This window comes from Erythrolamprus reginae, chromosome 3 (assembly GCF_031021105.1).
Source record: "Erythrolamprus reginae isolate rEryReg1 chromosome 3, rEryReg1.hap1, whole genome shotgun sequence".
Classification (NCBI taxonomy): domain Eukaryota; kingdom Metazoa; phylum Chordata; class Lepidosauria; order Squamata; family Dipsadidae; genus Erythrolamprus; species Erythrolamprus reginae.
In genome coordinates, this window is record NC_091952.1 from 16,546,395 (window position 1) to 16,572,884 (window position 26,490).

General features: G+C 39.2%; 3 protein-coding genes across 11 annotated transcripts in view; 2 read left to right on the forward strand and 1 right to left on the reverse strand.

Annotated features, from left to right (window-relative positions):
• ZNF831 (zinc finger protein 831) overlaps nt 1-8,736 on the reverse strand; it is an 85,964-nt gene extending 77,228 nt beyond the window's left edge. For 2 of the 7 annotated variants that reach the window (XM_070744526.1, XM_070744532.1), the window contains exons 1-2: nt 8,275-8,722; nt 7,024-7,141 (exon numbers count right to left, since the gene is read on the reverse strand). In XM_070744526.1, the coding sequence (XP_070600627.1) occupies nt 7,024-7,092 (69 nt within the window). In that variant the 5' untranslated portion in view covers nt 7,093-7,141; nt 8,275-8,722. Of the gene's footprint in view, nt 1-2,647; nt 2,785-7,023; nt 7,142-8,274 lie in introns of those variants that run through there. The other 5 variants (XM_070744527.1, XM_070744530.1, XM_070744529.1 and 2 more) reach the window with 5 other exon arrangements.
• Nucleotides 1-26,490, forward strand: part of LOC139163624 (aurora kinase B-B-like) — a 90,754-nt gene that overhangs the window by 24,471 nt on the left and 39,793 nt on the right. The window lies entirely within an intron of this gene.
• On the forward strand, nt 8,406-26,131 carry LOC139163625 (androgen-induced gene 1 protein-like). 3 transcript variants are annotated; one of them, XR_011558501.1, is made up of 7 exons: nt 8,413-8,728; nt 10,309-10,452; nt 15,133-15,234; nt 18,327-18,442; nt 20,261-20,412; nt 23,266-23,458; nt 25,734-25,810. XR_011558501.1 is itself a non-coding variant. In XM_070744539.1 (6 exons), the coding sequence occupies exons 1-6, from the start codon at nt 8,561-8,563 to the stop codon at nt 25,757-25,759; spliced, it is 708 nt and encodes a 235-aa protein (XP_070600640.1). In that variant the 5' UTR covers nt 8,406-8,560; the 3' UTR covers nt 25,760-26,131. The 3 variants fall into 3 exon arrangements, 1 of the variants encoding a protein (XP_070600640.1); XM_070744539.1 differs by lacking the exon at nt 23,266-23,458 and having other exon boundaries at nt 8,406-8,728; nt 25,734-26,131; XR_011558502.1 differs by lacking the exon at nt 10,309-10,452.

The window sequence follows — 26,490 nt, forward strand, 5'->3', positions numbered from 1 at the left end:
TTCTGAAAGAGTGTTTATGACTTGACCTATATATGAGTTCTTGATTGGGTGGGCAAATTTCTTTCTACACTGGTACCTCTACTTATGAACTTAATTCGTTCGGTGACTAATAATAATAATAATAATAATAATAATAATAATAATAATAATAATAACAACAACAACAACAACAACAACAACTTTATTGTCATTGTCAAAGCAACGAATTGTCATCGGCAACAAAAGTCGTGTGACACCCAGAGACAAGTCCCACCATACATAAAATCAGAATAGGTAAATTTAAAAATAGAATAAAAAATAGAATAAAATGTCCCACCCACTTAAGACTAGGTTCTTAAGTAGAAAGGTTTGTAAGAAGAAGCAATTTTTCCCATAGGAATCAATGTAAAAGCAAATAATGTGTGCGACTGGGGAAACAACAGGGAGGGTGGAGACCCTGTTTTCTCCCAGGAGATTCCTAGAGGCTCCACAGAGGCTTCTCCCTACCTTTTCTGGCCCTGTTTCCTCCCAGGAGATTCCTAGAGAGGCACCATGGAGGCTTCTTTCTGTCTTTTCTGCTTAGTTTCGGAGGCTCGGGTATGTAAGTGGAAAATGATTCTTGAGAAGAGGCAAAAAAATCTTGAACACCTGGTTCTTATCTAGAAAGGTTCGTAAGTAGAGGCATTCTTAGGTAGAGGTACCACTGTATTGTTATATGAAAGGAGAGGGAGAGGCAGGGGGGAGGAAGAAGAAGTGGAGGGAGGGGAGAAATAGTAAGACTAAGAAACTGTGTTAACCCTATATATATTTCAAATGTAGAGCAAGCCTCTTACAGTAATTCATAACCAAGAACACAACATTCTCATAAAGATTTTGAGTAGGCAAGCTTATCGCATGGGAAAAAATTGAGTTAGGCTACAGAATTTTAAAATTGAATTCAACAGTGAATATATTAAAGTAGGTCACCCAATTGAAGTGTGGTCCTTTTTCTGGGCCTTGGGTTAATAACGATACTAACAGCATAATTAATACTACAAAAAAGGCCCATCTGTTCTTGTTCTGCGATATTTTGGAATGCCCATTTTGTGCAGAAAATTCCATCATGGTGCAAGCAATGGTAGGAAGGAATGAGACATGCTTATTTTATTGGAGATGCTTTGTAATACAAAAGATAAAAGGCTTTGGATAAAAAATATTTTTGCTTTTATATTTCTTTCAGAAATTTCCATATAATTTCATAAAGTAAAACGAAAGTCATTATATATATGACTTTTCTCTTATTATATATATGAATTCTCTGGCTTACAAGGCAGAGGCCCCAGGATCAAATCCCAGTAAGGGTATGGCTAGCTGATGAGGCCAGAACAAGGCCAAAATAGCGCTATCCTAGTCTCCCTTAATTTTAATATTCAGCAAGATTGAGCCGGGGTGGCGCAGCAGGTAGAGTGCTGTACTGCAGGCCACTGAAGCTGACTTGTAGATCTGAAGGTCAGCGGTTCAAATCTCATCACCAGCTCAAGGTTGACTCAGCCTTCCATCCTTCCGAGGTGGGTAAAATGAGGACCCGGATTGTGGGGGCAATAGCCTAGCTCTGTTAAAAAAGTGCTATTGCTAACATGTTGTAAGCCGCCCTGAGTCTAAGGAGAAGGGCGGCATAAAAATCGAATAAATAAATAAAATAAATAAATAACTTGTTGCTTGTATCCTAAGATTATATATATATGTTTGTGTGTGTGTTTTATGTCGGATCACCTTGGTATATTGAAGGAACGTCACAGCTCCTTTTTGCCTCTAGGCCCAACCCAGGACCATTTCAAGGCAGTTAATTTATTCATAGCCGACAACTATATTCTGTATGTATCTAAAAACATTTGATATATATATATGTGTGTGTAGATTGTTCTGAGTTCGGGTTTTGCCCCGTGTAATAATGTAATACTCAAAATATTACACGGGGCAAAACCCGAACTCAGAACAATCTACATACATATACCCGTGAAAATCTACGAAAACATATATATATACATATACATATATACATATATACATATATACATATATACATACATACATACATACATACATACATACATACATACATACAGTAAGACCTCACCTATCGCTGGTGTTACATTCCAGACCCGGCCGCGATAGGTGAAATCCGCGATGGGGAATCGACTTTAAGTATTTATATTGTACTGTAATTGTTTGGTAAGTTTTCATTGTTTTAAGTGTTTATAAACCCTTCCCACACAGTATTTATTTTAGATACAGTATTTAAATACAGTATTTACAATTTTAGATTTTTTTTTTTTGAAAAACCTGCCGATTGACTTCCTCAGAAACCCGCGAACCAGCGAAGATCCGCGAATGATTTTTCTCATTAATATTTCTTGAAAACCCGCGATGAAGTGAAGCCGCAGTAGGTGAAGTGCGATATAGCGAGGGACTACTGTATATACATACATATATACACACACACACACCCTTTAAATATTGAACGGAGAGTGAAGTGTAGCTAATCACAGAACTGAAACATAAAATTCAATTAATGTAACAAATTGCTCTTATGACTGATACTTTAGTATGGTCTCACTGACTACAATGTGTCTTTATAGATATATAAGTATGACTTACAACAGTTCATTTAGTGACCATTCAAACTTACAGCAGTACTGAAGTGACTTATGACCACTTTTCACACTTACGATGTTCCAGCATCCCAATGGTCACATAATCAAAATTCAGATGCTTGGCAAGTGGTTCATATATATGCTGGTTGCAGTGCCCGGGGATCATGACCTCCTGGTAAGTAAAATAAGTGAGGAAGCTAGATTCATTTATCAACCATAATACTACCTTAATAAATACAGTGATTCATTTAACAACTGTGGCAAGAAAAGTCATAAAATGGGGCAAAATTAACTTAAAACTGCTTGCTTAGCAACAGAAATACTGGGCGCAATCGTGGTAATAATTCCAGCACTACCTGTATGTATTTTATTTGTCATCTGCCCAAAGTTGCTAGGGCAGGCAAAAGGAAAATGTGGTAAACAAATAAATCTTAAAACTGAAACTAAAACTAGAGAATGAAAATAACTATTTTCAAATTTAGGAGCTCTAAAAAAATTTTTTAAGTTAAACAAAAGATAAAAATGATATTGTATAGTGTTAAGGAAATAACTGATGATTAACTCGACTGCTGAAAACTGCAGAAATTTGTAGAAAAATAAAGCACCCTGGAAACTTAGAAAACAACATCAACGAAGCTGACCCATTTTTAAATATCTGCGTAAAAAATTCAAAGGAGTAACAGGCCTTTATTTAAAATTAGTGAAATGTGGTTTACATCATTCTTTTTTAAAAGGAATCTAGGAGCAACCTAGATGACACAACCTATTCATACTCTGTTCTTTTAGAAGTGTGCGTGCGTGCATGCATGTGTGAGTATATGTGTGTATATATATATATATATATACAGTATATACATCTTGGTTTCTCTAAGTGAATTCATAAATGCATATAGCAGTGCAAATATACTTGTAAAAAGCTTCCAAATTCCAAAACAAGTTCATTGTTTTTTTAAATTGTTATCTTCATGGACCACTTCTACAATTTTAAGGAAACCCTTCATCAATACAGAATTTCTCTCCCTTTACATCTGGGAAACTGAACATTACTCCTGACTGCAAGTTTTATAACATTTTCTTATCAATTCCCCTTGTTCATATCTAGGAATTTTCAAACATTGAACATATTGTATAAAATCAAAGATGACTTTCCATTAAAAATAAAATTTTCATTTTTCAAGAGTTATCCCTCCTTAAAGACGTAACTTTTAAACTAGCAGTTATAGTTACATTTCATTTCACACTGGAAACTGTACTTAAGTCATTCGTACAACAGGTGTACGTAGGTGTGTACCCTTCTGTCAGCGATCTTGTTATGGAGATTAACAGATAAATGAATGAAATGCAGTTGTGGAGATATAAAAATCATCATCTTTTTGCATACTACCTGCTGCAGTTATTAACTGCTTTAGAAGGAACTCATTACAATTTTTGTAATTAAAATTTGCATTTTTTTAAAGTTTATCTGGATAAATTTCTTCTATCAGTTACCATTTATAGCATACATTTTCCCCAAAATACCAAAACTGTTGCAGAGCATTAAAATTTAACAGAAATAAGCATTGTTTTCCAATTTTATGTAATTCATTATGCTCAAGTGGAGTATTTGGTTCCAGTTAGGTTTTTAAACCTGAAATCATTTACATTCAATTCTAAATGGCAACATTTCCTGTTATTAATTTAAAAGTTAAAAATGGAGCAAACTTTATATAAATAAAAATTGAGTGCCATTTATTTGCATATTATAGGAGAAAATACCAAATTCCTTTTCTGTTTAAGGAATTTAGATTTCAAAAAATACAGACTTGGACACATGCATTCCTCCATGTAATGCCTCTCTTAGTAAAAATTCTGCATCCTTGCAAGGAAAGGATTAAGAAATCTCAAGACACAGTAAGGATGTAAGACTAGCCAATACAAATACAGATTTATAAATGCAGAAAAGTGATTTAATAAGAACTACTGGATGCTTCCATATGGACACGAAAAAGAAAAAAAAAGCATAAACAAGGAACATGACTACCTCAAAGTACACTGGCTCATGAATCTTTCTATATGTTAACATGGAAAAAAAAAAGATGAAGCATACCTTAAGCACACCAAATCATACTCGGGTTTGGTCACTCTTGCCTCCTTGATTTTTTTTGTAGATCCAATCCAAATGCTACGAAGTTTATCACTGCACTTCTCACAAGTCTTTTCTCTCCTTACTTTGCATGTAACCTCAACTGATTAAGCAACTGCTGTCCCAACCCACGCTATTTATGAGTGCCGCATCCTTCTATCTTGGTTTTTATGCACTTGTGTTTTTATCAGTTGTCAAGGAAACACCAGATTTCTACTGCTGCAGCTTTGTGTTTAGATCAGTTATGGTAAAGACAATATCATCTTGAAATGTAGAAGCAACTCATCTAATTTGCTCATAAGCCTTGAGCTCACAATTTGTTGCTAACACTGAAGCATTTAGCTTTTTAAAATAATATTTTTGTTATTAGACATCTAAATGTACAGAAAAAGTAATTCTAACCTGTATATTGTATTTATAAGTATTATTACTCCCAAGAAATGGATAACTTGCAACTGCTCATATCCACCATGGCAGCCATTTTGTGGAAATTACCAGGATGTTTTGTCAATATTACAAATATGTTGACCAGCCCCAAACTTCTAAGTTTGGGCTCCACTTGAAAAACTAAGCTATCCAATCCTACCCACCACTACCACCCAACAGCATTTACTTTTTAAAGATTTCTCATTTGCCTGTCAACATCTGCTCACATCCTAACCAAAGAAAAACAGAGAGAAAAAAATAACTCCCTAACTGTAGCATTATTGCAAAAATTATGGATAAAAAATTCAGTGAACCTTAAACCAATCAAATAACCATGAGTAAATAATGGCCCATTATGCCAAGCCTTCTATTGGTAGAAAATACAGTAAAGACAAGCAATAAGCTTTCTAAAAAACTAACTGCAGGAGGAACAGTGGAAAAAAGCCACTTGTTAACTTTGTTGCTTCACATATTAAACAAACAAAATATATAATCTTGGATTCTATTTCTAAAATCTCTAAAAAAATCAAAAAACAGGACAAGAAAATCTCATTAAGTACCTGAAGTATACTCTACCTAAATTTGGAGACTATGTATATTGCATATTAGTTTTATATGTAATATATTGAGGTAGTAGACTCAATAGATTTGGCAGTCATTTTAGCCAATTGTGCTATTTATAAGGTAAGAAGATATCAAAGATCTGGCAGTCTGAACGCTTAACAAATGTCTTGACAAGTAACCTAGAACTAAGGAGAAATTTACTGACAATTAAGATTACACTGATTAATTGTATCAGAGGAATGGTTTGTCTCCAGAAGTTGGGGGTGCTCCAACCATGAAGGTTTTTCAAGAGAAATGGGACAACAATGTGTATGAAAGAGTATAGAGAAGAACAGGGGTGGGTTCTAACTTACCTCGCTATAGATTTGCTTCCTCCCCCACTGCAGGGATGCTCCTCATAGGCACACGCATGCTTCATGCACACAATGCACATGTGCAGTGCTGAAAATAATTTTTAAAAAACTGAACACCGCATGCAGTGCCAGAAACTTGGCAGCAACCACTGACTGGCACCAACCGAACCAGATCCGTGATGTCATTGTGACATCACCAACAGGTTGCTTACTGGTTCAGATGAACTGGCCCAAACTAGGAAGAACCCACCCCTGGAGCAGAGGTGTCAAACTTGTATCATCATGTGACTTTATCCGGGCATGGCCGGGCCAGCACGTGACACATCCAGCCTGCAGGCCACAAGTTTGATAGCCCTGGTGTAGGGTCTCCTGCTTGAGCAGAAGGTTAGACTAGAAGACCTCCAAGGTACTTTCCAGCAGTTAATTATTCATTGCAAAACTGACGAACTATGACTGAATGCACTTTCCTGCACAGCCTAAAGTGTTGTGTTTCCTTGTGCACTCAGCTGTATAATGAAGCAAGAACTGATGTTTTTCTAGCAGCTCTCCATATGTCAGCCAGCTGCATTTTGTTAAAGTACAACAAAGCTGTTCTATATTTTACATGCTAAATATACTTAAAGAGCAATCAGGATATAAGCTTCTGCGGGCATAACTCTTTCAATGCAGCTACTTGGAAGAATTTACGATTCACCTGCCAATGGGTTATTCATGTCAGTTAAACTACTATGAATGTATTCAGATATTTTTGTTTTACTCAAAGTAAAATCCACTGCCGCAAGAGTTGTGGTTATGATTACCATACTAATTTACATACTTTACAGAAGCATCACATAAACATAGCAGTAGACTATGTTTAATTTCTTGTTAACAGATGTTCCAAAATAATCCATGGGACAACTACATAAAAGAAATATGAAACCTTTAGTCTAAATCCACAACTTACCAAGGAAAATAATTCTTTGCACTGGAAATCAATCACAATTCCTTTGATCTTCAAACAGTGATTTAACATATTTAAATATTTTTCTCAATGTCCCTTGACTGAGTTCTACAGTGTTTCCCTGGAAACAGATATTTTAAAAAATCAGTGGAATTCCCTTTTTGAGTAAACATATACAGAAATAAGCATTATAATAATCTAGTATATTTCATTTTTTAATTTATCTTACACAAATATACAGTATATTCCATTTAAAGTTACATACTTTTGCACAAATTTGAAATGACTTACAGATAAATAACACACAAACATAAGCTACTACAGTTTTTAAATAAAAAGGACAAAAAATGTTAAAAATCTATGGTAGATTTTAAAAAATCCATTTTGAAGTAAATGTAAAGCTTGGTTCCTTCTGTTTTTAAAGGCACGTCATTCTGGTTTCCTTGGCTGCAATACAAAAATTATTTACTATTGCCTTCTTTTGCAACATTTTTCCACACATCATAAAGTTTAAAGCCTGGGATTTATTTCCTAGCTGTCTCTCATTCAACATGAATCAGGTCTCAGGTCATCAGTGCCCAAAAATTATACTGTTTCTTAAAACTGCATCCTTTTCCGCAACCTGAATCTGTACTATCAACATCCCTAACTAAAGTTTCTTTGGTTCTTTTTTTAAAGTTTAGTACTACATATAATATTGGAGAGATGGAATTTTGGGAGGAGAGGTGGAAGGTAGAAAGTAAAGAAACTCCTCAAAGCACATTAATGATATGGAAATTTGGCATATGTATCTGCTAGGATTTTGGTACTGTATTGTGATTTGTTATTTACATGTTTTATCTTAAGATGGAGAAAAATAAAAATTACACCCAACATCCCTAACCAAAGTAATAGTTAAAAAAAAGTAAAATAAAATTTGGAAGGAAAATCACAACGTCAACTTCGCTGTCCTGAATCAGTCAGATGAGCGGCCTATAAATCTAAGTAAGTAAGTAATCTCATTTATTCGGAAGGAGTGTTAAAACCAAGATATTCATTCATAAGCAGGCTTACCGCCTTGATTCCCGCCCATATGCTTAGGCCCCTCCCATCTGTCAGGTCAGTACCATTCCAAGGTTATCTTGGAGGGGGGGAATTTCCCCAAGGAAGGAACGAATAAGGAACAGTTAGTTCCTTATCAACCTACAGCTTCAAAATCATCAAACACTCTCAGTTCCACCTTGCACCGAATACTTATCGGATAATGAAATTAACACCGGGAGAGTCACTATTATTCTTTCTCTCCCCCCCCCCCCAAGGTAGACACATAGAGCAGTCCATCACGGCCCACTGTGAGGTGAGAAAGCATCACGGTCCAAAATTCGCCTGTTTAAAGCTTCAAAGGCAGACAAGATGGCGGCGGGCGACTGAGCGCCAAATTCTCGATCAGCGCCTGCGCGGAAGATCCGCCGGCGCATGGCGCCGTCCCCGCCGCCGCGCTTGTAAAACGCTTTCCCCCCCATTACCACTTTCTAACCATCGCGGCGCGGAATGAACGACCATGCAGTTGGCCGTGCGAGGTCAGAGAGCTGTGGCGCTGCTGCACTTCCTCTGCTTCATCTGGGCGACCTTCGCCGTGACTCAAAATTGGGGGTTCCCCAAGCCGGTCAGGAAAGTGCACGACGAGTCTTATGGCGGCCAGTGGAAATACCTGACTTTCCTCAACCAGGTGGGCGCGCGACACGGAAAGCGCGCGCCCAACTCAGCCTTAGCTCCTTCGCACGTGGCAGAGGAGGGGCTTTGGGAAGGGTGAACCAATGACAGCGAGGCTAGGCGGGGCGAGAGGGGGGGAGCTTACCTTAAAGTAGGGGTCTCCAACCTTGGCCACTTTAAGACTTATGGACTTCAACTCCCAGAATTCCTCAGACAGCTTGGCTGGCTGAGGAATTCTGGGAGTTGAAGTCCACAAGACTTAAAGTTGCCAAGATTGGAGACCCCTGCTAAGGTTCAGTGTAGTACAAATAAAGCCAAATCCTGGGGATCCTTTCTTAGACCTAATTTTTCAATCTGACTAGTTAGGCTACAAAATTCCCATCCGATGGCCGTTCTGGCTGGGAATTCTGGAAAGTGCAGTCCAGAACACGTGGAAGTTGGAAGTTAAGAGGCAGAGCCAAGAATACCTTCAATCGGTCTGGTGTCCTTAGAAAATTAACGAAGGGAAAATCAGACCCAGCAGAAGTTTAAATTTTGACAGCCAATAATGACTGGGAATTTTGAGAGTTTAAAAATGCCGTGTGATGAGTGGAATAAAAACTCAGTTTGGATTCATTTCTGTTGCACTTATAAGTAAACATTTGAGTTTACCTTTATGTGTAATATTGTATGATTCTTTAATTCGTTGAGGTTTTGTAAGAGGTGATTTTTAGTAATATTCATTGATGTGGTGTGGAATAAATATTCCTATTGTATTGCACTTTTAAGTAAGCATTTGAGTTTACTTATACGTGTAATATTGTATTGATTTATTATTTATTTCTTCATTGATGTCCTTTTATCCATTTGTTTATTGACATCCTTTTATCCAGTACCTATTAATATCCTTAACTGGTTTTTTTGAAAAAATATTGTACTATTGTGCTGTTAGTGACTAACTGATGGTATGTGCAGTGGAAGAAATTATTATGTTACCATGGCTCCTTATCTCTTTCTGCTGCTAAAACCAGCCTGCTAGAATAACCGTTGGCTCAACATGGCTATACCTAAAAACTGTTTCATTGCATTTCCCCAAAATGGAGTTTTTGGGATTTTCAAACCAAGATGGGTACCAAAGTCTTCATTTGTGGCTAGATCAGTTGTAAAGCAATTATGTCTCTAATATGGATCCTCTGCTAATGCTCAGACCGCTTTGATCAAAACTTGGTAAACTATGGCCTTTTTCTTTGGTGATTCTGGGTGCAAGAGACCAAAGACTCATTGCTAGTTGCAATGGTAAATTGTTCATTCCCTTCAGTTGTTGCTGAGTTACTTTTGCCACCACATTGGAAATTCTACAAACTTCAATCTAAATTGTCAGCAAAGCACTGGGTATGGAGCAATCGATTTAGATTAGATTCACAGGTCTCACTTTTGAGGTCCTTTCAAGTATCTGGTATAGTGTACTGAAGAAATCTTGATTAAGGAACATAGATATAAGAGATTAAAAAAATATCCCAAGTCATAGCTTTTAACTTTAAATATTATTCTTGGATTATAAATAATGGAAAGAAAAATGTATGCTCCACCTTGAATATAACTTCTTTGAATTCATAGCTTCTACAGACAGTGCTGTTCTTAATGTGTGTCACAGTTGATGCTGTAGCTCTGTTTGTCCCTTCCCAAGACAAGAAAGTGTCATCTATAGTGCTGCCTATTAGAGATTTCATCTTCTCTGCATATGTATTCCCTGTCGGCTTAGTAAGTAATTACAATATCTGCTATTATGTAAATAATTCCGTACTGTACTATAAGTCCATTAAATTGAGTCACATTTGCTTAAAGCAGAGGTGGGGAATGATGGCCTTGAGCACAGAATTTTTGGGAGTGGAAGTCCACAAGTCATAAAATAGAATAGAATAGAATTCTTTATTGGCCAAATGTGATTGTCATTGCCAGGAATTTGTCATTGGTGCATATACTCTCAGTGTACATAAAAGAAAAAAATACATTTGTCAAGAATCATGAGGTACAACACTTAATGATTATCATAGGGGTCAAATAAGCAATGTGGAAACAATCAATGTTAATAAAAGGACCATCATTCCTCCAGCCTTGGCTTAAAGGTGCATGAGATTTTAGATGGTTTTCTTAAGATCCTTTCCATAATCACAGTAAACAAGTATATCAACTTGCTTACAGATAAAATCAACAAACCAACATTGATTTCTCAATGGTAATCTCATCAGGGTAGGCTGGTTATCATTTATTTTATCCTCCCACATAGCAACAAAAAAAAAAGTTCACTGTGGCATCGCCGAAGAAAATTGGTGGTTTTGTTCTTTAAAGCAGTCATTTGAGATTTTGGCCTATTGAAGAACAAAGAACAGATAGTAGTCAGTAAATGGTCAATTCTCATAATAAAGGAGCATAAACAAAGAAACGTGCAGAGTTCGGTGCTAGCAAAAGAAATATTAAATTTGAAAAACATTTAGATTTGTCTTGGGAGAAACTTCAGGAAAAAAAAGTGCAGCTCTACAAGAGTTGGCTCAGAATTTGGTGATTGCGCCATTCTATGACTCTTTTTTTCTTCCTAGTTATATGTCCCACAACACTGAATGTAGAGTTCTCTCTCTGCAGCCCAGTATTCATGAATATGTTACCACAGCATACAGGAAAATCATAAACAGACACACACACACATGCTACTTACACAAAAAAAATAAACCTTCAATGGCCATTACTGCTAAAGGGGTTAGAAAGAATTTTCTCTGCAGGCTTTTATTATATACAGGTACTTAATAACAGCTCATTTAGTGACCGCTCAAAGTTACATCATTGAAAATGGTAACATGACCATTTTTCACACTTACGACCGCTGTAGCATTTACATGGTAACGTGACTTGCATTTGAATGCTGGACCACTGACTCACATTTATGACAGTTGCTGTATCTCAAAGTCATGTGACTCCCTTTTCTTTTCCCCCCCTTTTTGGGGGGGTATAACATTTTTCTTTATTTTTCTTGCAACATACAATAAAACAACATGAGCAGTAAAAAACACAAAATCAATGCTTAACATAATAATTAATGATATTTCTTTGATACGTTTAACATTCAGAAAGAAAGAAAGAAAGCTAATAATACTTTCAATGTGTACTTTTTATCCACTTCTTTGCTAATTAAAATTATCTACACATGAGATATATTTCATCTACAGATAACAATATTATGAAATTTAGTCCCTTATATTCCCTTTTTCTATTTATAATAAAACATAAACATCTTAACTCAATATCTAATTTAATCCTTTCATCTCTGTACTAACTCCTTATCCAATGCTGCCACCAATTTATTTATTTATTTATTTATTATTTAGATTTGTATGTCGCCCCTCTCCGCAGACTCAGGGCGGCTCACAGCAAGATACAGCAAATCATGACAAATCCAAATAAATTTAAAATCCTTATTTCGTCATCTGGGTCTTTAATAGATTAATATTAAATCATAATGTATTTCTTCAAAAGTAATTTAAAAAAATACTTCTCAATTATTTTTAGTTTTCAACCACTCATAAAACTTTCCTCAAATCTTATAGTAATCACACTCCTCTTTATCTTTAAGTTTTAAAGTAAGCCTATTCATTTCAGCACAATCTAAAATCTTACGTAATATTTCTCTTTCATTTGGAATTTTATTCAGCTTCCAATTTTGTGCATATGCTATTCTAGCTGCTGTTAAAATATGTATAATCAAATATATTTCCTCTTTATGAAATTTTTTCTGGTAAAATACCTAATAAGCCGGGGTGGTGCAGCAAGTAGAGTGCTGTACTGTAGGCTACTGAAGCTGACTTGTAGATCTGAAGGTCAGCGGTTCAAATCTCATCACTGGCTCAAGGTTGACTCAGCCTTCCATATATTTTAGAAAAAATATTCTAAAGTATTTAAAATTGTATGCATATTTTCTTTAATTTGTCTTTTAGGTAAAAATCCATTCTGATCTGAATGTATAAATTCATTTAAGTATCTTTTAAGTCTATTTGCAATAATTGATGCAAAAATCTTATAGTCAACATTTAACAAAGATATTGGCCTATAGTTCTTTACTTTTTGTGTATCTGTCCCTTCTTTCAGTAACAGAGATATATATGTTTCTGTCCAAGTATCCGGAATTTTAGCTTGTATAAATACTTCATTTATCAAATCCAAAAGGATAGGTCCAAATACCTCTTCCCAATACCTTATAAAGCTCAGCTGGTTAGTCCATCAGATCCTGGGGCTTTACCGTTCTTTTGTTTCTTAATAGCTTCCGGCAATTCAATCATTGTTATCTGTTTTCTGACCTCCTGAGGATATTCCCTTAACATCCATTTTACTAACTTAACAACTGCTGTGATTCACTTAACTAATGTGTTCAAGGAAAGTTGTAAAATGGGGCAAAACCTACTTTAAAAATTTCTCACTTAACAACATAAACACTCCGCAGTCTGCATTGATTGCCGATCAGTTTCCGGTCACAATTCAAAGTGTTGGTTATGACCTATAAAGCCCTACTTGGCACCGGACCAGAATATCTCCGGGACCGCCTTCTGCCGCACGAATCCCAGCGACCAGTTAGGTCCCACAGAGTTGGCCTTCTCCAGGTCCCGTCAACTAAACAATGTCGTTTGGCGGGACCCAGGGGAAGAGCCTTCTCTGTGGCGGCCCCGACCCTTTGGAACCAACTCCCCCCAGAGTTGCCCCCACCCTCCTTGCCTTTCGTAAGCTCCTTAAAACCCACCTCTGTCGTCAGGCATGGGGGAATTGAGACTTTTCCTCCCCCTAGGCTTATGAAATTTATGCATGGTATGTTAGTATGTATGATTGGTTTTTAAATTGGGGTTTTAAATTAACTTAAATATTAGATTTGTTTACATTGTATTATTATTGCTGTGAAGCGCCCGAGTCTGCGGAGAGGGGCGGCATACAAATCTGATTAATTAAAAAAATAAAAAAATTAATGCCAGGCTCGATTATGGTCGTAGGTTAAGCACTACCTGTATTAAACCATCTTGCTTCATTCCAAAACTGTTCTAATAAAGATACTGCCATTTGAGGTACCGGCATATAGAAAGGATCTCAAGAAGGATGAATAAAATAGCTTTTATTATTTTATTAGAAATATCGTTGAAGAACCAGTTTAATTTAGTGGTTAAGGAACCTTGCTAGAAAACCAGCGATTGGGAGTTCTAATCCCTCTTTAGGCTCAAAACCAGATTCTCTCCTAGCCCTAGGAAAGAAGCAATTGCAAACCAAGTCTCAAAATGTTGCTAAAATTTGAGGGACTTTCCCAATGCCCAAGCAGTTGCCAGGAATCAGCACTGACTAAAAGGCATTAAAAATGAATACTATTTATAAAATACCTCTAGCATCTAGCAGTAAAGATATAATCATGCATAGTTTTAAGTTTAAAACAAACAGCAAATAAAGTGGGATTTCTGTTCAAGTAGGTAGGGACCAAATAGCACATTGAGTTCATTTGTGATGAGCCCTAAATTGGGATTTTCAAATGTTTTTACGGACTTACCAATAATTAAAAAATAAATGCCTGATCAAAAGACAGGACTCAACTGATAAAACTGGGCAATGAAGTGTAACTTGTACACCTTATCATTTATTTATGAAACTGTATGTGTTAAACTTATTTGCATGTCACAAAATTGAAAGCTCCAATTATTGTCTCTGAAAGTTCCTCCACCTTTTTTTTTTAAGTATAAAAAGTAACCTGATTTTCAGTGTACAAAAACTATAATTTGAATTTTATAATTACTGAACTTGGGAGGCTAATGACTCAGCCAAGTAAATCAGTGTTCTGTGCCTATTTTTATTTCTTTTAAAGGATTGCTAGAACTGTCCTTTTTTTTTCTCTCCTTGCTGGCCGGGTTTTGGAAAAATTGCCTCTTACAGATCAGCTATCTGTATTTCAGATGAGAATTTCATTGGCAGCAGTAGCAGATTTAAAATGCAAATAAAATTGGACAGCGATTTTTATTATCAGAGTAGGAAGAAAAGTTTAATTTTCTCATCCATCCTACTTGTTTTCTTTTTGTTATTATGCAATTATCTTTACATAATAAAATATGTTTAAAATTACATAATATTTAGTTTTGATTGTTTAAAGCAAAGGGGGTCGCTCTGAAATTGACAAGGAAAGGGCTTATAAATTAAACAACTAATAATTTAGCAAATTGATAGGCTATCTGACTCCTGCAACTTTACAGTGCAAATTGTATGTTGCACTGTATGATATTGAATATGTTTGAAGGTTCAGTTTTTTGTCATATTTTTATCTGGAGAAATTAATGTTCTTATGTTCATATATGTACAAAGTTTATAAGATGGTGACCAGCAGATTTCTTAAAATAAGGTTCTTATTAATGTTCATATGTTTTCTCTTAGTTTGTAGCTGTTGCTTTCTGGGGCCTTTATGCAATTGACAGAGAACTAGTGTACCCTATAGAACTAGATGACATTAATCCAGATTGGCTTAATCACAGCATGGTAAGTATTTGAAGCTTTAGAGTCTTCCTTTGGCACATACAATTTGTTATAAATTAGATTATCAGTATTTTAAAGAGCCAGTTGTATCTCAAGGACTATCTGTACAGTGGTACCTCTACTTAAGAACGCCTCTACTTAAGAACTTTTCTAGATAAGAACCAGGTGTTCAAGATTTTTCTGCCTCTTCTTAGGACAATTTTTTACTTAAGAACCCAAGCCCGGAAAAATTTCCCAGGGAATTTGAGAGCAGCACAAAGGCCCAGCCAGTTTCCTGCCATTCCCCCTTTAATCCCAGCCACCTCGCTTTTCTGGGCTGTCAGAGGAGCCTTTCAGTGGTGCTTAAGGAGGCTTTGGCAGTCCAGAGCGAACAAAGCATTTTTCTTTCTTTGGGCGCTTGGAGAGGGAATAAACCTCTGCCAGCGCCCAGAGAAAAAAAACGCTCCCTTCGCTCTGGGCAGTCCAGAGCGAACGGAGCATTTTACTTTCTCTGGGTGCTTCGGGAGGAAATAAACCACTTCACTGTGGTGACTCCCTTGCACTACCTCCCACACACCCGGCGCGAAGTTGCCTCTCAGAGCATCTGGGCATGGAAAGGCAAAAGGGGGTGCTTCGCCCCAGCCGGATCAACTCGGCTTCAGCCAAACTGAGGAGTCACCACAGTGAACGAAAGGCGACGGCTACAAAGTGAGCGAGCAAGAGGAGAGGGGAGCCCTTCAGCATGGGAAGGAAGAGGAAGCAGGTAGCAACAGCAGCAGCAGCCTCTTTTCGGTCAAAGGAGCGGGAGGTTCCCCCCCTCTCGCCCTCCTTGGTTTCTCTCTCTGGCGCAGTGTATGGGAGGCAGCCTTGCGCCAGGTGTATGAGAGGACCACACTGGGTATGGCTAATTTTGTGGGTGTGGCTTAATGGTCATGTGACTGGGTAGGAGTGGCTTGCTGGCCATGTGACCAGGTGGGAGTGGCTTGAACGATCATTATTGTTAAGTCCTCGACTTACAACCTTACCTGTGTCGCTTGCTGGGGTGACAATTTGCTTCGCGTTTCCCACACTCTCCTTCCTCAGTCACCCCTCCCCCCACCTCAGGCCAGGTGCTGCCAGAAGCATAAATGCTGCCAGCGCTGCTTCCAACCATGCCTTCTGCTTGCACCTCAGGCGGGAGGTGGCGGCGGGAGGCTGGAGGGGAGCCGGGCAGGAGAGAGGGAAGCTCGTCCAAGGCCAGGAAGGAGGAAAGAGGAAAAAAGCAAGGAGCGCAGGTGCAGATGCAGCAGCAGCAGCAGGGGAAAAAAAGAGAGTTGAGCCGAGACCAGTAATACAGGGAGTGGCAGCTGCTGATAAGCTGGAGCTGTGCACACATCTTCATTTCCACCAGTGGAATCGCGTTCCACGCCATCCTGCCTGTTGCCCACCCCTAGAGGCACGTGCTCCTCGCCGCCTCAGAGTCCCTCTTTTTTTTTTAAGCCTTAAAGTTTTGGATTTTTTTTATTCACCTCCCCTCACCTTCCTTCGGCAGAAACTGTCTTCCTCCTCTTCTTCTTCCTCCTCCTCTGTCACGGATTGTAAAAGTCCGTTTGAACTTTACACCGCGGAGGTGATGGATTTAAGAGATCCAAGCATTGTTAATCAAAACAAGCTTTCTTTTATTATAAAAGTAGAAAATAAACAGCTCACATCATGGAGTCTTAAGAACAACAGGAGCAACGGGATGAAGAAGGCGGAAATGACATAGTAGGATATAACATAAAATATGGGAGGTGATTAATGACAAGGCACACATGTTAACTCTTTAGTTACTGGATGTCTCTGTGGCTGGCAATACTCAGCGTGACATCCTCCCATCCAAATTCCGAGCTTTTATTTCTTTCCTAATGGATTTGCACTCATTGTTTGCTTTTACATTGATTCCTATGGGAAAAATTGCTTCTACTTACAAACCTTTCTACTTAAGAACCTGGTCCCGGAACGAATTAAGTTCTTAAGTAGAAGTACCACTGTATTTGCATAGGCTTTTCAAAAAGAACACTATAACTTGACAGGATTTTCTGCTTTCAGAAAGAAATATCTTGAAAGTATTTTTCATGCAATAATGTTGGAACAGAAGAGCAATAGCAATAAAACTAAGTAAAACTAAGTAAAACTAAGCATTACCAATAAAATTTGGTAATGCTTTACACACCCTTCTCTAAGCAGTTTACAGAGTCTGCATATTGCCCCAAACAATCTGGATCCTCATTTTACTGACCTTGGAAACAGGAAAGGCTGAGTCAATCTTGAGCCGGTCAGAATCGAACTCCATGCTGTGAGCAGAATTTGCCTGCAATATTGGATTCTAACCTCTGTGCCACCATGATGCCTAGTGGTCTGAAACCAAAATAAAAAGCAATACGACTGATTTTGTTTCCATACATTAGAAACATAGAAACAAAGAAGACTGACTGCAGAAAAAAACCTCATGGTCCATCTAGTCTGCCCTTATACCATTTCCTGTATTTTATCTTACAATGGATATATGTTTATCCCAGGCATGTTTAAATTCAGTTACTGTGGATTTACCAACCACGTTTGCTGGAAGTTTGTTCCAAGGATCTACTACTCTTTCAGTGAAATAATATTTTCTCACGTTGCTTTTGATCCTTCCCCCAACTAACTTCAGATTGTGTTCTTGTGTTCACTTTCCTATTAAAAACACTTCCCTCCTGAACCTTATTTAACCCTTTAACATATTTAAATGTTTCGATCATGTCCCCCCTTTTCCTTTTGTCCTCCAGATTATACAGATTAAGTTCATGAAGTCTTTCCTGATACATTTTATGCTTAAGACCTTCCACCATTCTTGTAGCCCGTCTTTGGACCCGTTCAATTTTGTCAATATCTTTTTGTAGGTGAGGTCTCCAGAACTGAACACAGTATTCCAAATGTGGTCTCACCAGCACTCTATATAGTGGGATCACAATCTCCCTCTTCCTGCTTGTTATACCTCTAGCTATGCAGCCAAGCATCCTACTTGCTTTTCCTACCGCCCGACCACACTGCTCACCCATTTTGAGACTATCAGAAATCACTACCATTTACTTTTATGTTCTGCTTTTGCTTTTTAGCACACTACTATCCTGCCACTGCTTTTCATTGAGCTTGTTATATGTTCACATAAGTATCCTCCTAGATGGAAAGGATTATTGGGACTTGCCACCTTTGCAGGTGTCTACATCTCATGGTAGGTATTTAATCTTGTTTGAAACATTTATTTGAATTTAAAACTTTTTTTTATTCATTTTGTTCTGATGTTTCTTTTGTATTAACTGGAAGGAAGGGAGGAGAAGAGAAGGGAGCAATTGAATAATTCTTGTAGAATATTTAAAAATAATGTTCTGTCAGGCTCTCTGGTTGACTCCTCCCAAAAATTCACAGGTACAAATTTCAGACACACATGTTTGAAAATTCAAAACAATGTTCTTTATAATGAAAAGTCACTTAAACTAAGCCCTCTTTTGGTATAGCAAAGAGCACTCATCTCCAAACAAACTGATGATTTGTACAAGTCCCTTATCAGTTCTGTGATACTTAGCTTGCAGCTGTGAGGCAATTCACAGTCCTTCTTCTTTCACAAAGTGAAACACACGTTGCTCTGGTTTAATTTCAAAGCGGGGAAAAATCAGCATACAAAAGGTCAAAGTCAGTAAAGCAGTCACGAAACCTAAGGATCAGATAATCCTCCACAATGGCCAAACCCACAGACTGCTATTTATAGCAGCCTCACCAATTACCACAGCCCCACCCAACCACAGGTGGCCTCATTTTCTCTGATAATAATCCCTCAGTTGTTGTTGCATATGCATCGCTCTCCGCATGCATGGCTGTATCTTGTTCTGAATCCAAGGAGGAGCTAGATACTTGATCTCCTTCTGAGCTGTCTGCCCCACTCTCCTCCTCCCTGTCACTCATGTCTTCTTGGTCAGAGGAGCCTTCATCAGCATATTCCACCGGGAGCAAAACAGGCCTGCAGCATATGGATGTCTTCCCCACATCCACAGTCCTTGGGGCAGGAGCTGGGCCAGAGCTAACCACAACAAATAATAAGTGTTTTAAAATAGGGGAGTGAACCAGCTAGTTTATTAAGTTCCAGTCCTAGGCCTGAAGTAGAAATGACAGGATTATTGGTTGTTATAGTCCCGTGAAATGTTTACTTCTTCCTGGGATGGGGGAGGGGGCACATAGCAGAAAATAATTGAGAAGCAATGTATTACAGGAATGGAAGTTGGAAAATGTAGTTTAGTAGTAGTATCTGGATGATAACAGATTTACCATTATGAAGTACAGTCTTACCTCTACCTAAGAACGCCTCTACTTACGAACTTTTCTAGATAAGAACTGGGTGTTCAAGATGTTTTTGCCTCTTCTCAAGAACCTTTACCCACTTACAAACCCGAGCCTCCAAAACTAACCAGAAAAGGCAGGGAGAAGCCTCCCTGGGGCCTCTCTAGGAATCTCCTAGGAGGAAACAGGGCCAGAAAAGGTGGGGGAGAAGCCTCCGTAGGGTCTCTCTAGGAATCCCCTGGGAGGAAGCAGGGCTGGAAAAGGCAAGGAGAAGCCTCCGTGGGGCCTCTCTAGGAATCTCCTGGGAGGAAACAGGGCCTCCACCCTCCCTGTGGTTTCCCCCATCGCACGCCTTATTTGCTTTTACATTGATTCCTATGGGGAAAATTGCTTCTTCTTACAAACTTTTCTACTTAAGAACCTGGTCACGGAACAAACTAAGTTGATAAGTAGAGGTACCACTGTAGTCATTGTCAAATATTTTGTGTCCTACTGATTGAAATTGGAAAATTAAGAGCATCTTTGTAAACTGAGATTTTCAAAGGCCCACCCCTAGCTTTGGAGATCACCTTATAGATTTTTAATTCATATAATTAACTTCTGTACCTCTATGAATTAGCCAACTGAAATGTTTTCAGGCAGCCTCAAAATAGGCACAATATTTAACCTGTTTTGGCTTCTTATATTTCATGATGATGTTTGTCTTGCTTTGTTTTAGGATATTTTGGATACATCATGTAGCAGGGATTTGGGCTTATCCAGTTTTAGGAGTGCTTGGTATACTTGGAAAGGCGGCGTTTCTCTCTTTGGCTGTGTGCATAATGTGCATCTTCTATGTCCTTGGGGAGCACCTAACGAAATTGTTGTGGGGTAAATTATGCTTTCCTCCCCCTCCCTTACATTTTCAGTGCCCTGTCTACTTTACACTTTTCCAGGATTTAATGTGTTCACGAGAGAAGCATTATTCAGTTTGTTTTTCATTAAGAAAGAACCTTGTGACAGTCATAATAATTACCAGTGCAATCCGAGGTGCTGGTTATCATCTCTGTAGCCCTTCAAGACATAAAGAATGATTACTCGAGGGGCTGCCTGTCTTTTATCATTGCTACCTGAGCCATCTGGCAATCAACATGCTTTGGGCACCTTTGATTAAGTGAGGACCTCTGACAGAACTCAGGAAATAGGCTTTCTCTGTCCTAGCAGTTGCCCTCTGAAATAACATCCTGTTAGAGCAGATGTCTTCAAACTTGGTAACTTTAAGACTTGTGGACTTCAAGTCCCAGAATTCTGAGAGTTGAAGTCCCCAAGTCTTAAAGTTGCCAAGTTTGAAAATCTCTGTGTTAAGAGTCTCTGCCTTGATCTTATTAGACAAGCTCTTAAGAGCTGCTCTTTTCCCAGACCAGTGATGGCAAACCTTTGGGGCTCAGCATGTCAAAGATGCAGAAAACGTCTGTCTTGACTCGGTTGGTATTTGTCTCTCTCTCACACACACACACATTCACAAATGTCCAAAGATACTTCACCAGAAGAGCCCTTCACTCCTCCACTCGAAACAGAATACCCTACGAGACTAGACTTTCAATCCTGGGCCTAGAAAGCTTAGAACTAAGACGCCTTAAACAAGATCTAAGTATTGCCCACAAGATCATATGCTGCAACGTCCTGCCTGTCGGCGACTACTTCAGCTTCAACCACAACAACACAAGAACACACAACAGATTTAAACTTAATATTAACCGCTCCAAACTTGACTGTAAAAAATATGACTTCAGTAACCGAGTTGTCAAAGCGTGGAACTCATTACCGGATTCCATAATGTCATCCCCAAACCCCCAACACTTTACCCTTAGATTATCCACGTTTGACCTCTCCAGATTCCTAAGAGGTCAGTAAGGAGCGATATATTTTACTATGAGTATCTCCTCTATAACCTTCATCATGTATTTTACTATGTGTATACCCACTAAAACCCTCATTGTGTATTGGACAAAATCAATCAATAAAACATACCCGAACTAAAGAAAAACAATTCTCTATCACCCTTCTAGCATCTAGAATTCTAGATCACACTGTTAGGGTTGCAAAGAAACCCACCCCCAGTGACATAAAACTCCAAGGCTAGAAGTTCCTCAAAGTTCCAATTTATTACAGATGTCATGTTGGTACATCTGGAAAACCCCAAATCTGAAGCTTCCAGGTTTCCCCCACCAGGTGGAAAGTTCACAACCCTTTCTTGCACCCACAGGTTCATCACATGGCCCAATCCAATCTTCACATTCAACTGGAGACAATCTCTAGTCAATCCCATCCAAGTGCAGGCAAGAGTAAAGAATGTTGTTATTCACTCCAACCAAAATGTTAGAATATTCATGACTGGGAGAGCCAATGGTAACAAGGTCAGTCAATGAATAGGCATAGCAACTAAGTCAGCCAATGAGAACTAAGCACATCTGAGTCTGTGCAGAGAAACAAAACTAAAACTAGAAGGCTGGGTGTGGCTCACTCCACTCTGTACTCTTGTCTCTCTTTGAACTAGAAGCTGCTTGTACAGTGTTCCCTCGATTTTCGTGGGGGATGCGTTCCGAGACCACCCGCGAAAGTCCAGTTTCCACAAAGTAAAGATGCGGAAGTAAATACCCCATTTTTGGCTATGAACAGCATCACAAGCCTTCCCTTAACACTTTAAACCCCTAAATTACCATTTCCCATTCCCTTAACAACCATTTACTCACCATTATTACTGGTACTCACCATTGAATAAGACACTTAGTGATTCTGATATTTATAAACATAATTATTTATTAACAATAATTATTTTTTGTTATTTATTTGCAAAAATTATTAGTTTGGCGATGACATATGACATCATCGGGCGAGAAAAACCATGGTATAGGGGAAAAAACCATGAAGTATTTTTTAATTAATATTTTTTGAAAAACCGTGGTATAGGCTATTTGCGAAGTTCAAACCTGCGAAAATCGAGGGAACACTGTATTCTGCTTGTAACTGCTACTATGTTGAAGAACTCTACTTGGGGTATTGTAAATATATACATATATATATTACTATGTTTATAAAGAAGTTAACAAATCCAGTTGAATCAGTTATCTGTGTGTGCTTCTGGAATTGACTTTCATGTAACAAACTCTGATACAAAATCCCCTTCCAATTTTCCAGGCTAAAATATGTGGCAGTTAGGAAGCCGAAAAAGAAAACATGGCATCCAAAACTGACACACTTTGAAAAATACCACTCAGTGGCAGTGCCAAGGCTGGGCCTGAAGTAACTTCCAATGGGCCTGGGGGTTGCATGAAGGTGCACACTATTTTCATGTGACCTCCAAAGTCTCTGAAAATCGAGAATGGTGCATGCTTTCAAGGATAGTTGCTGGGCATTAGTGCATGCTGGCTCGTCACCAAAACATCAGGGCATGTCAGCTTTGACAGGTGTGCCATAGGTTTGCCATCACTGTCCTAAACCTCAGATTAGAGTGAGTGGCAGACCCCTTGTGGTTATGTGGTTGTTTCTCCAGACACTCTTTTTATACTATTGCATTTAATTTAAATTTATTTGTATATTGTACGCCACCAAAAGTTCATAATTGATCAGGTCACTTATTAATTTAATAACATTTTTAAAAATTAAAAAAAAAAAGATGGGTTAGGAATTTTTGCTACCTGAGTATGAAGAGGTTTGGCTAACACTCCATCTTCAATTACACAGATTTCACTCTCCTGGCTCTCTCAAAATCATCCTAAATTCAGAGTGCACTACTAGGACCTTGGAGAAAACCACATCCTTACCTAACTGTTAGTGGTGCAACAGGTGGCTTTTACGGAGTCTCTGAAGGGCTTTCTTTGAAGAGATCCCTTAGCATCCCCAGTGAATGTACTTAGAGGCCAGGCTTCCTTTTCTGGTAGGCATTTAATTTTTAATATTTTCACTAGTTTATGTAAATATCTGTGAAGTACAAAAAGACCCCGTTTATCATGAGCCACTGAGCCAAGTGCAGTAGTCCTTGTGTATTTCAGCAATTGGAAAAAGGAAAGGTTTAGCCATAAATTTGCAGGGATTTCTTCCATATAACCACTTGAAACATGTTGGGAGGGCTTTATATCTGTTCCACAGTGACATACCGTATTTTTTGGAGTATAAAACGCACCGGTGTATAAGAGGCACCTTAGCTTTTGGGGAGGAAAATAGGGAAAAGAATCTGCTTACCAGGTATTCATCTAGCTAGCGTTCTTAGCCAGCACATTATTTTATCCCCTGGTTAGGGCTTTAAAAAAGCTTTATTCGAAGAAAGTAACAATGAAAGAGCTTGCAAGCCAGTAATAGCAGGGAACATCATTAGCACCTGGAAAGATACATTCGGAGCAAGTAGAGCAATGGAAAAAACCCTGCAAAGACTTAGGTCTTGGAAAACATTCTTCCCAGAGAGTAACAATGAAAGAGCTTGCAATCTGGTAAGAGCTAGGAACATTGATAGCACCTGGTTAGGGCTGGAAAGAAACTTATTTGGGGTAAGTTAGAGCAGTGTTTCCCAACCTTTTTTGAGCCGCGGCACATTATTCACATTTTCAAAATCCTGGGGAACACTGAATGGGGGGGGGGGGGGGGTGGCTAAAGAAAAGTTTTGACAAAAAAAAATCTTCCTCCATTTCGCTCTATTCCTCCCTCACTCTTTCTCTCTCTTCCTTCCCTTCTTTCTCTTTCTCCATCCCTCCTTCCCTCCCTATATGTCTTTCTCTCTCCCTTGCTCTCTCTGCCTCTCTTGCTATCTCTCTTTCATTCTCTCTCTTTTTCTCTCTCTTTCTCTCTCTTGCTATCTCTTTCTCTCTCTCTCTGTCTCTCTTTCTCTTTCTCTGTCTCTCTTTCTCTCTCTCTTGCTAGCTCTTTCTTTCTCTCTCTTTCTCTCTCTCTCTCTCTCTCTCTCTGCCTCTCTTGCTATGTCTCTCTTGCTCTCTCTCTCTTCCTTTCTTCTCTGCGGAGGCCGGCGAAGGTTTTTCTTATTTTAAATGTTCCGGGTAGCAGGGGGATGCGGAGCCCGCACGCACACACACCCCGACATTCCAAATCCTGCCTCAGCTGTGAGAAGAAAAAAGCGCTCGGTGAAGGGACTGCATGCAAGAGGGGCCGGGCGGGCGTTAGCAGCCCGATGAGGAGAACGAGAAGCCGCTGCAGCCACCCCCAATCCCCCCCCTTCCCTGGGTACCTTCCAAAGGCCCCTGGAAAAAGGCAGGAGGTAGCAACGAGGCGCGAGGACAAGCAGGCAGCTTGGCGGAGGGGAAGCGCTGACGGGCTCTCCTCCTTCCCCACCCCCGCGCTTCTCTCCCGCCCTGGCTTTTGCTTCGCCCGCAGATTTCCCCGCAGTTCAAAAGGAGGCAAGAGGTGGCCTGGATGAAATTGCGGGGAAATCATGGGGCGAAGCAAAAGCCAGGGCGGGAGAGAAGCGCGGGGGTGGGGAAGGAGGAGAGCCCGTCAGCGCTTCCCCTCCGCCAAGAGGTTATTGCCGCCGCCTCTGCCTCCACTCAGGGAGCCATCGTGGTTGAGCTGAGCGAAAGGAAAAGGCGCGGTGACCACGGTGGCTCCCTGAGTGGAGGCAGAAGCGGTGGCAATAACTTCTGTGCTTTCTACGGCAGCGTGGCTGAGCTGGATGGAGGGAAGCGGCAGCTCCCACTCAAGGAACCCACGGCAACGGGCGACGGCTTGGTGGGAGGCGACGGTGGGAGACACAGGCGGTGGGAGGAGAGGGAACCAGGAAGCGAATGTGAAGCCCAAGACCATCCACACAGGACGACACAGGCAGGGGCGCCGGCAGCGCCCCGCCCAGCTGGAGCTTCTCGCGGCACACCTGGCCATGGCGGCACACCGGTTGGGAAACGCTGAGTTAGAGAAATGAAAAAACCCTGAAAAGACTTAGGGCTTGGAAAACATTCTTCACAGAGAGAAACAATGAAAGAGCCTGCAAGGTAAGATCATTAGCAGCTAGTTAGGGCTGGGGGGAAAAAGCTACATTCAGAGTATAAAATGCACCCAAATTATCATCTTCTTTTAGGGAGGAAAAAGCTGCATCTTATACTCCGTAAAATACGGTAAATTATTATGCTAAGTTTATTTATTTTTATTTATTTATTTTTTACTTATTAGTCAAATCGTTTAACGTTCTGTTTATCTTTTATTCCCTACAGCAAGACGTAAAACGAAGTTCAGGTAAAGAAGACATCCTGTTCATTAAAAGGACAAGCTCCCCCAGTGGAATACAGTGCAACTTGAACCTAAAAAACATCATTGATTGTAACTGGTTCTTAATGTTTAGAGAGAGAAAATAACATTTTCTCAATCTCGTCATCTGGAGTAGAAGTGAAGGTCTTCCAGATGTTGTTGATACACAGATTCCAGCAATGCCACTTACCGTGTCATGGTTTCAAGAAATGGGATTTTTTTTTTAAATCAGCAGCAGTCTGGAAGACCACAAGCTCCCTATTCATACAGTAAAAATCATCCAAGTAGAAAGACAAAAATAGCAGAAAAAGAAAAATGCTGCTACTGACTCCCCCTGAATGCAGATAATGGGCTGTGTGCCTGGGTAAGTAATCAGAGAAATGATTCTGCAAATAAGATTATTTCATTAATAATGTCAGCAAATGAAGCACTTTACACCTCAACTTTCTATTTTAGTTCATAACCGGTTAAAAATTAAAAATAGCATAAACCATGCCTTTGGGGAGTCACACACTAGTAAGTAGATTCTATTTCAGGTTTTACCCAATTTCTCTATAAACCTCTGCCCCAAAAGAGGTCACACTCTTGACATCGTAATCATCAGGTCCAAGCAATAAAATAAAATCAAGCTTCTTCTTCCTTCCGTCACCTGGAAGTTCAAAAATGCCATATTTTGAAACAGCAGGACATGAAAGTATCTAGGATACCTTCTGGCTTTAAAAA

What these genes read in the sequence shown, in the direction of transcription:
- LOC139163625 (XM_070744539.1), top strand. Translation starts at nt 8,561, where the DNA reads ATGCAGTTGGCCGTGCGAGGTCAGAGAGCTGTGGCGCTGCTGCACTTC. An exon ending in ACCTGACTTTCCTCAACCAG is followed by an intron (nt 8,729 to 10,308) that starts GTGGGCGCGCGA and finishes TTGAATTCATAG; the next exon opens with CTTCTACAGACAGTGCTGTT. An exon ending in GCAGGTGTCTACATCTCATG is followed by an intron (nt 18,443 to 20,260) that starts GTAGGTATTTAA and finishes GCTTTGTTTTAG; the next exon opens with GATATTTTGGATACATCATG.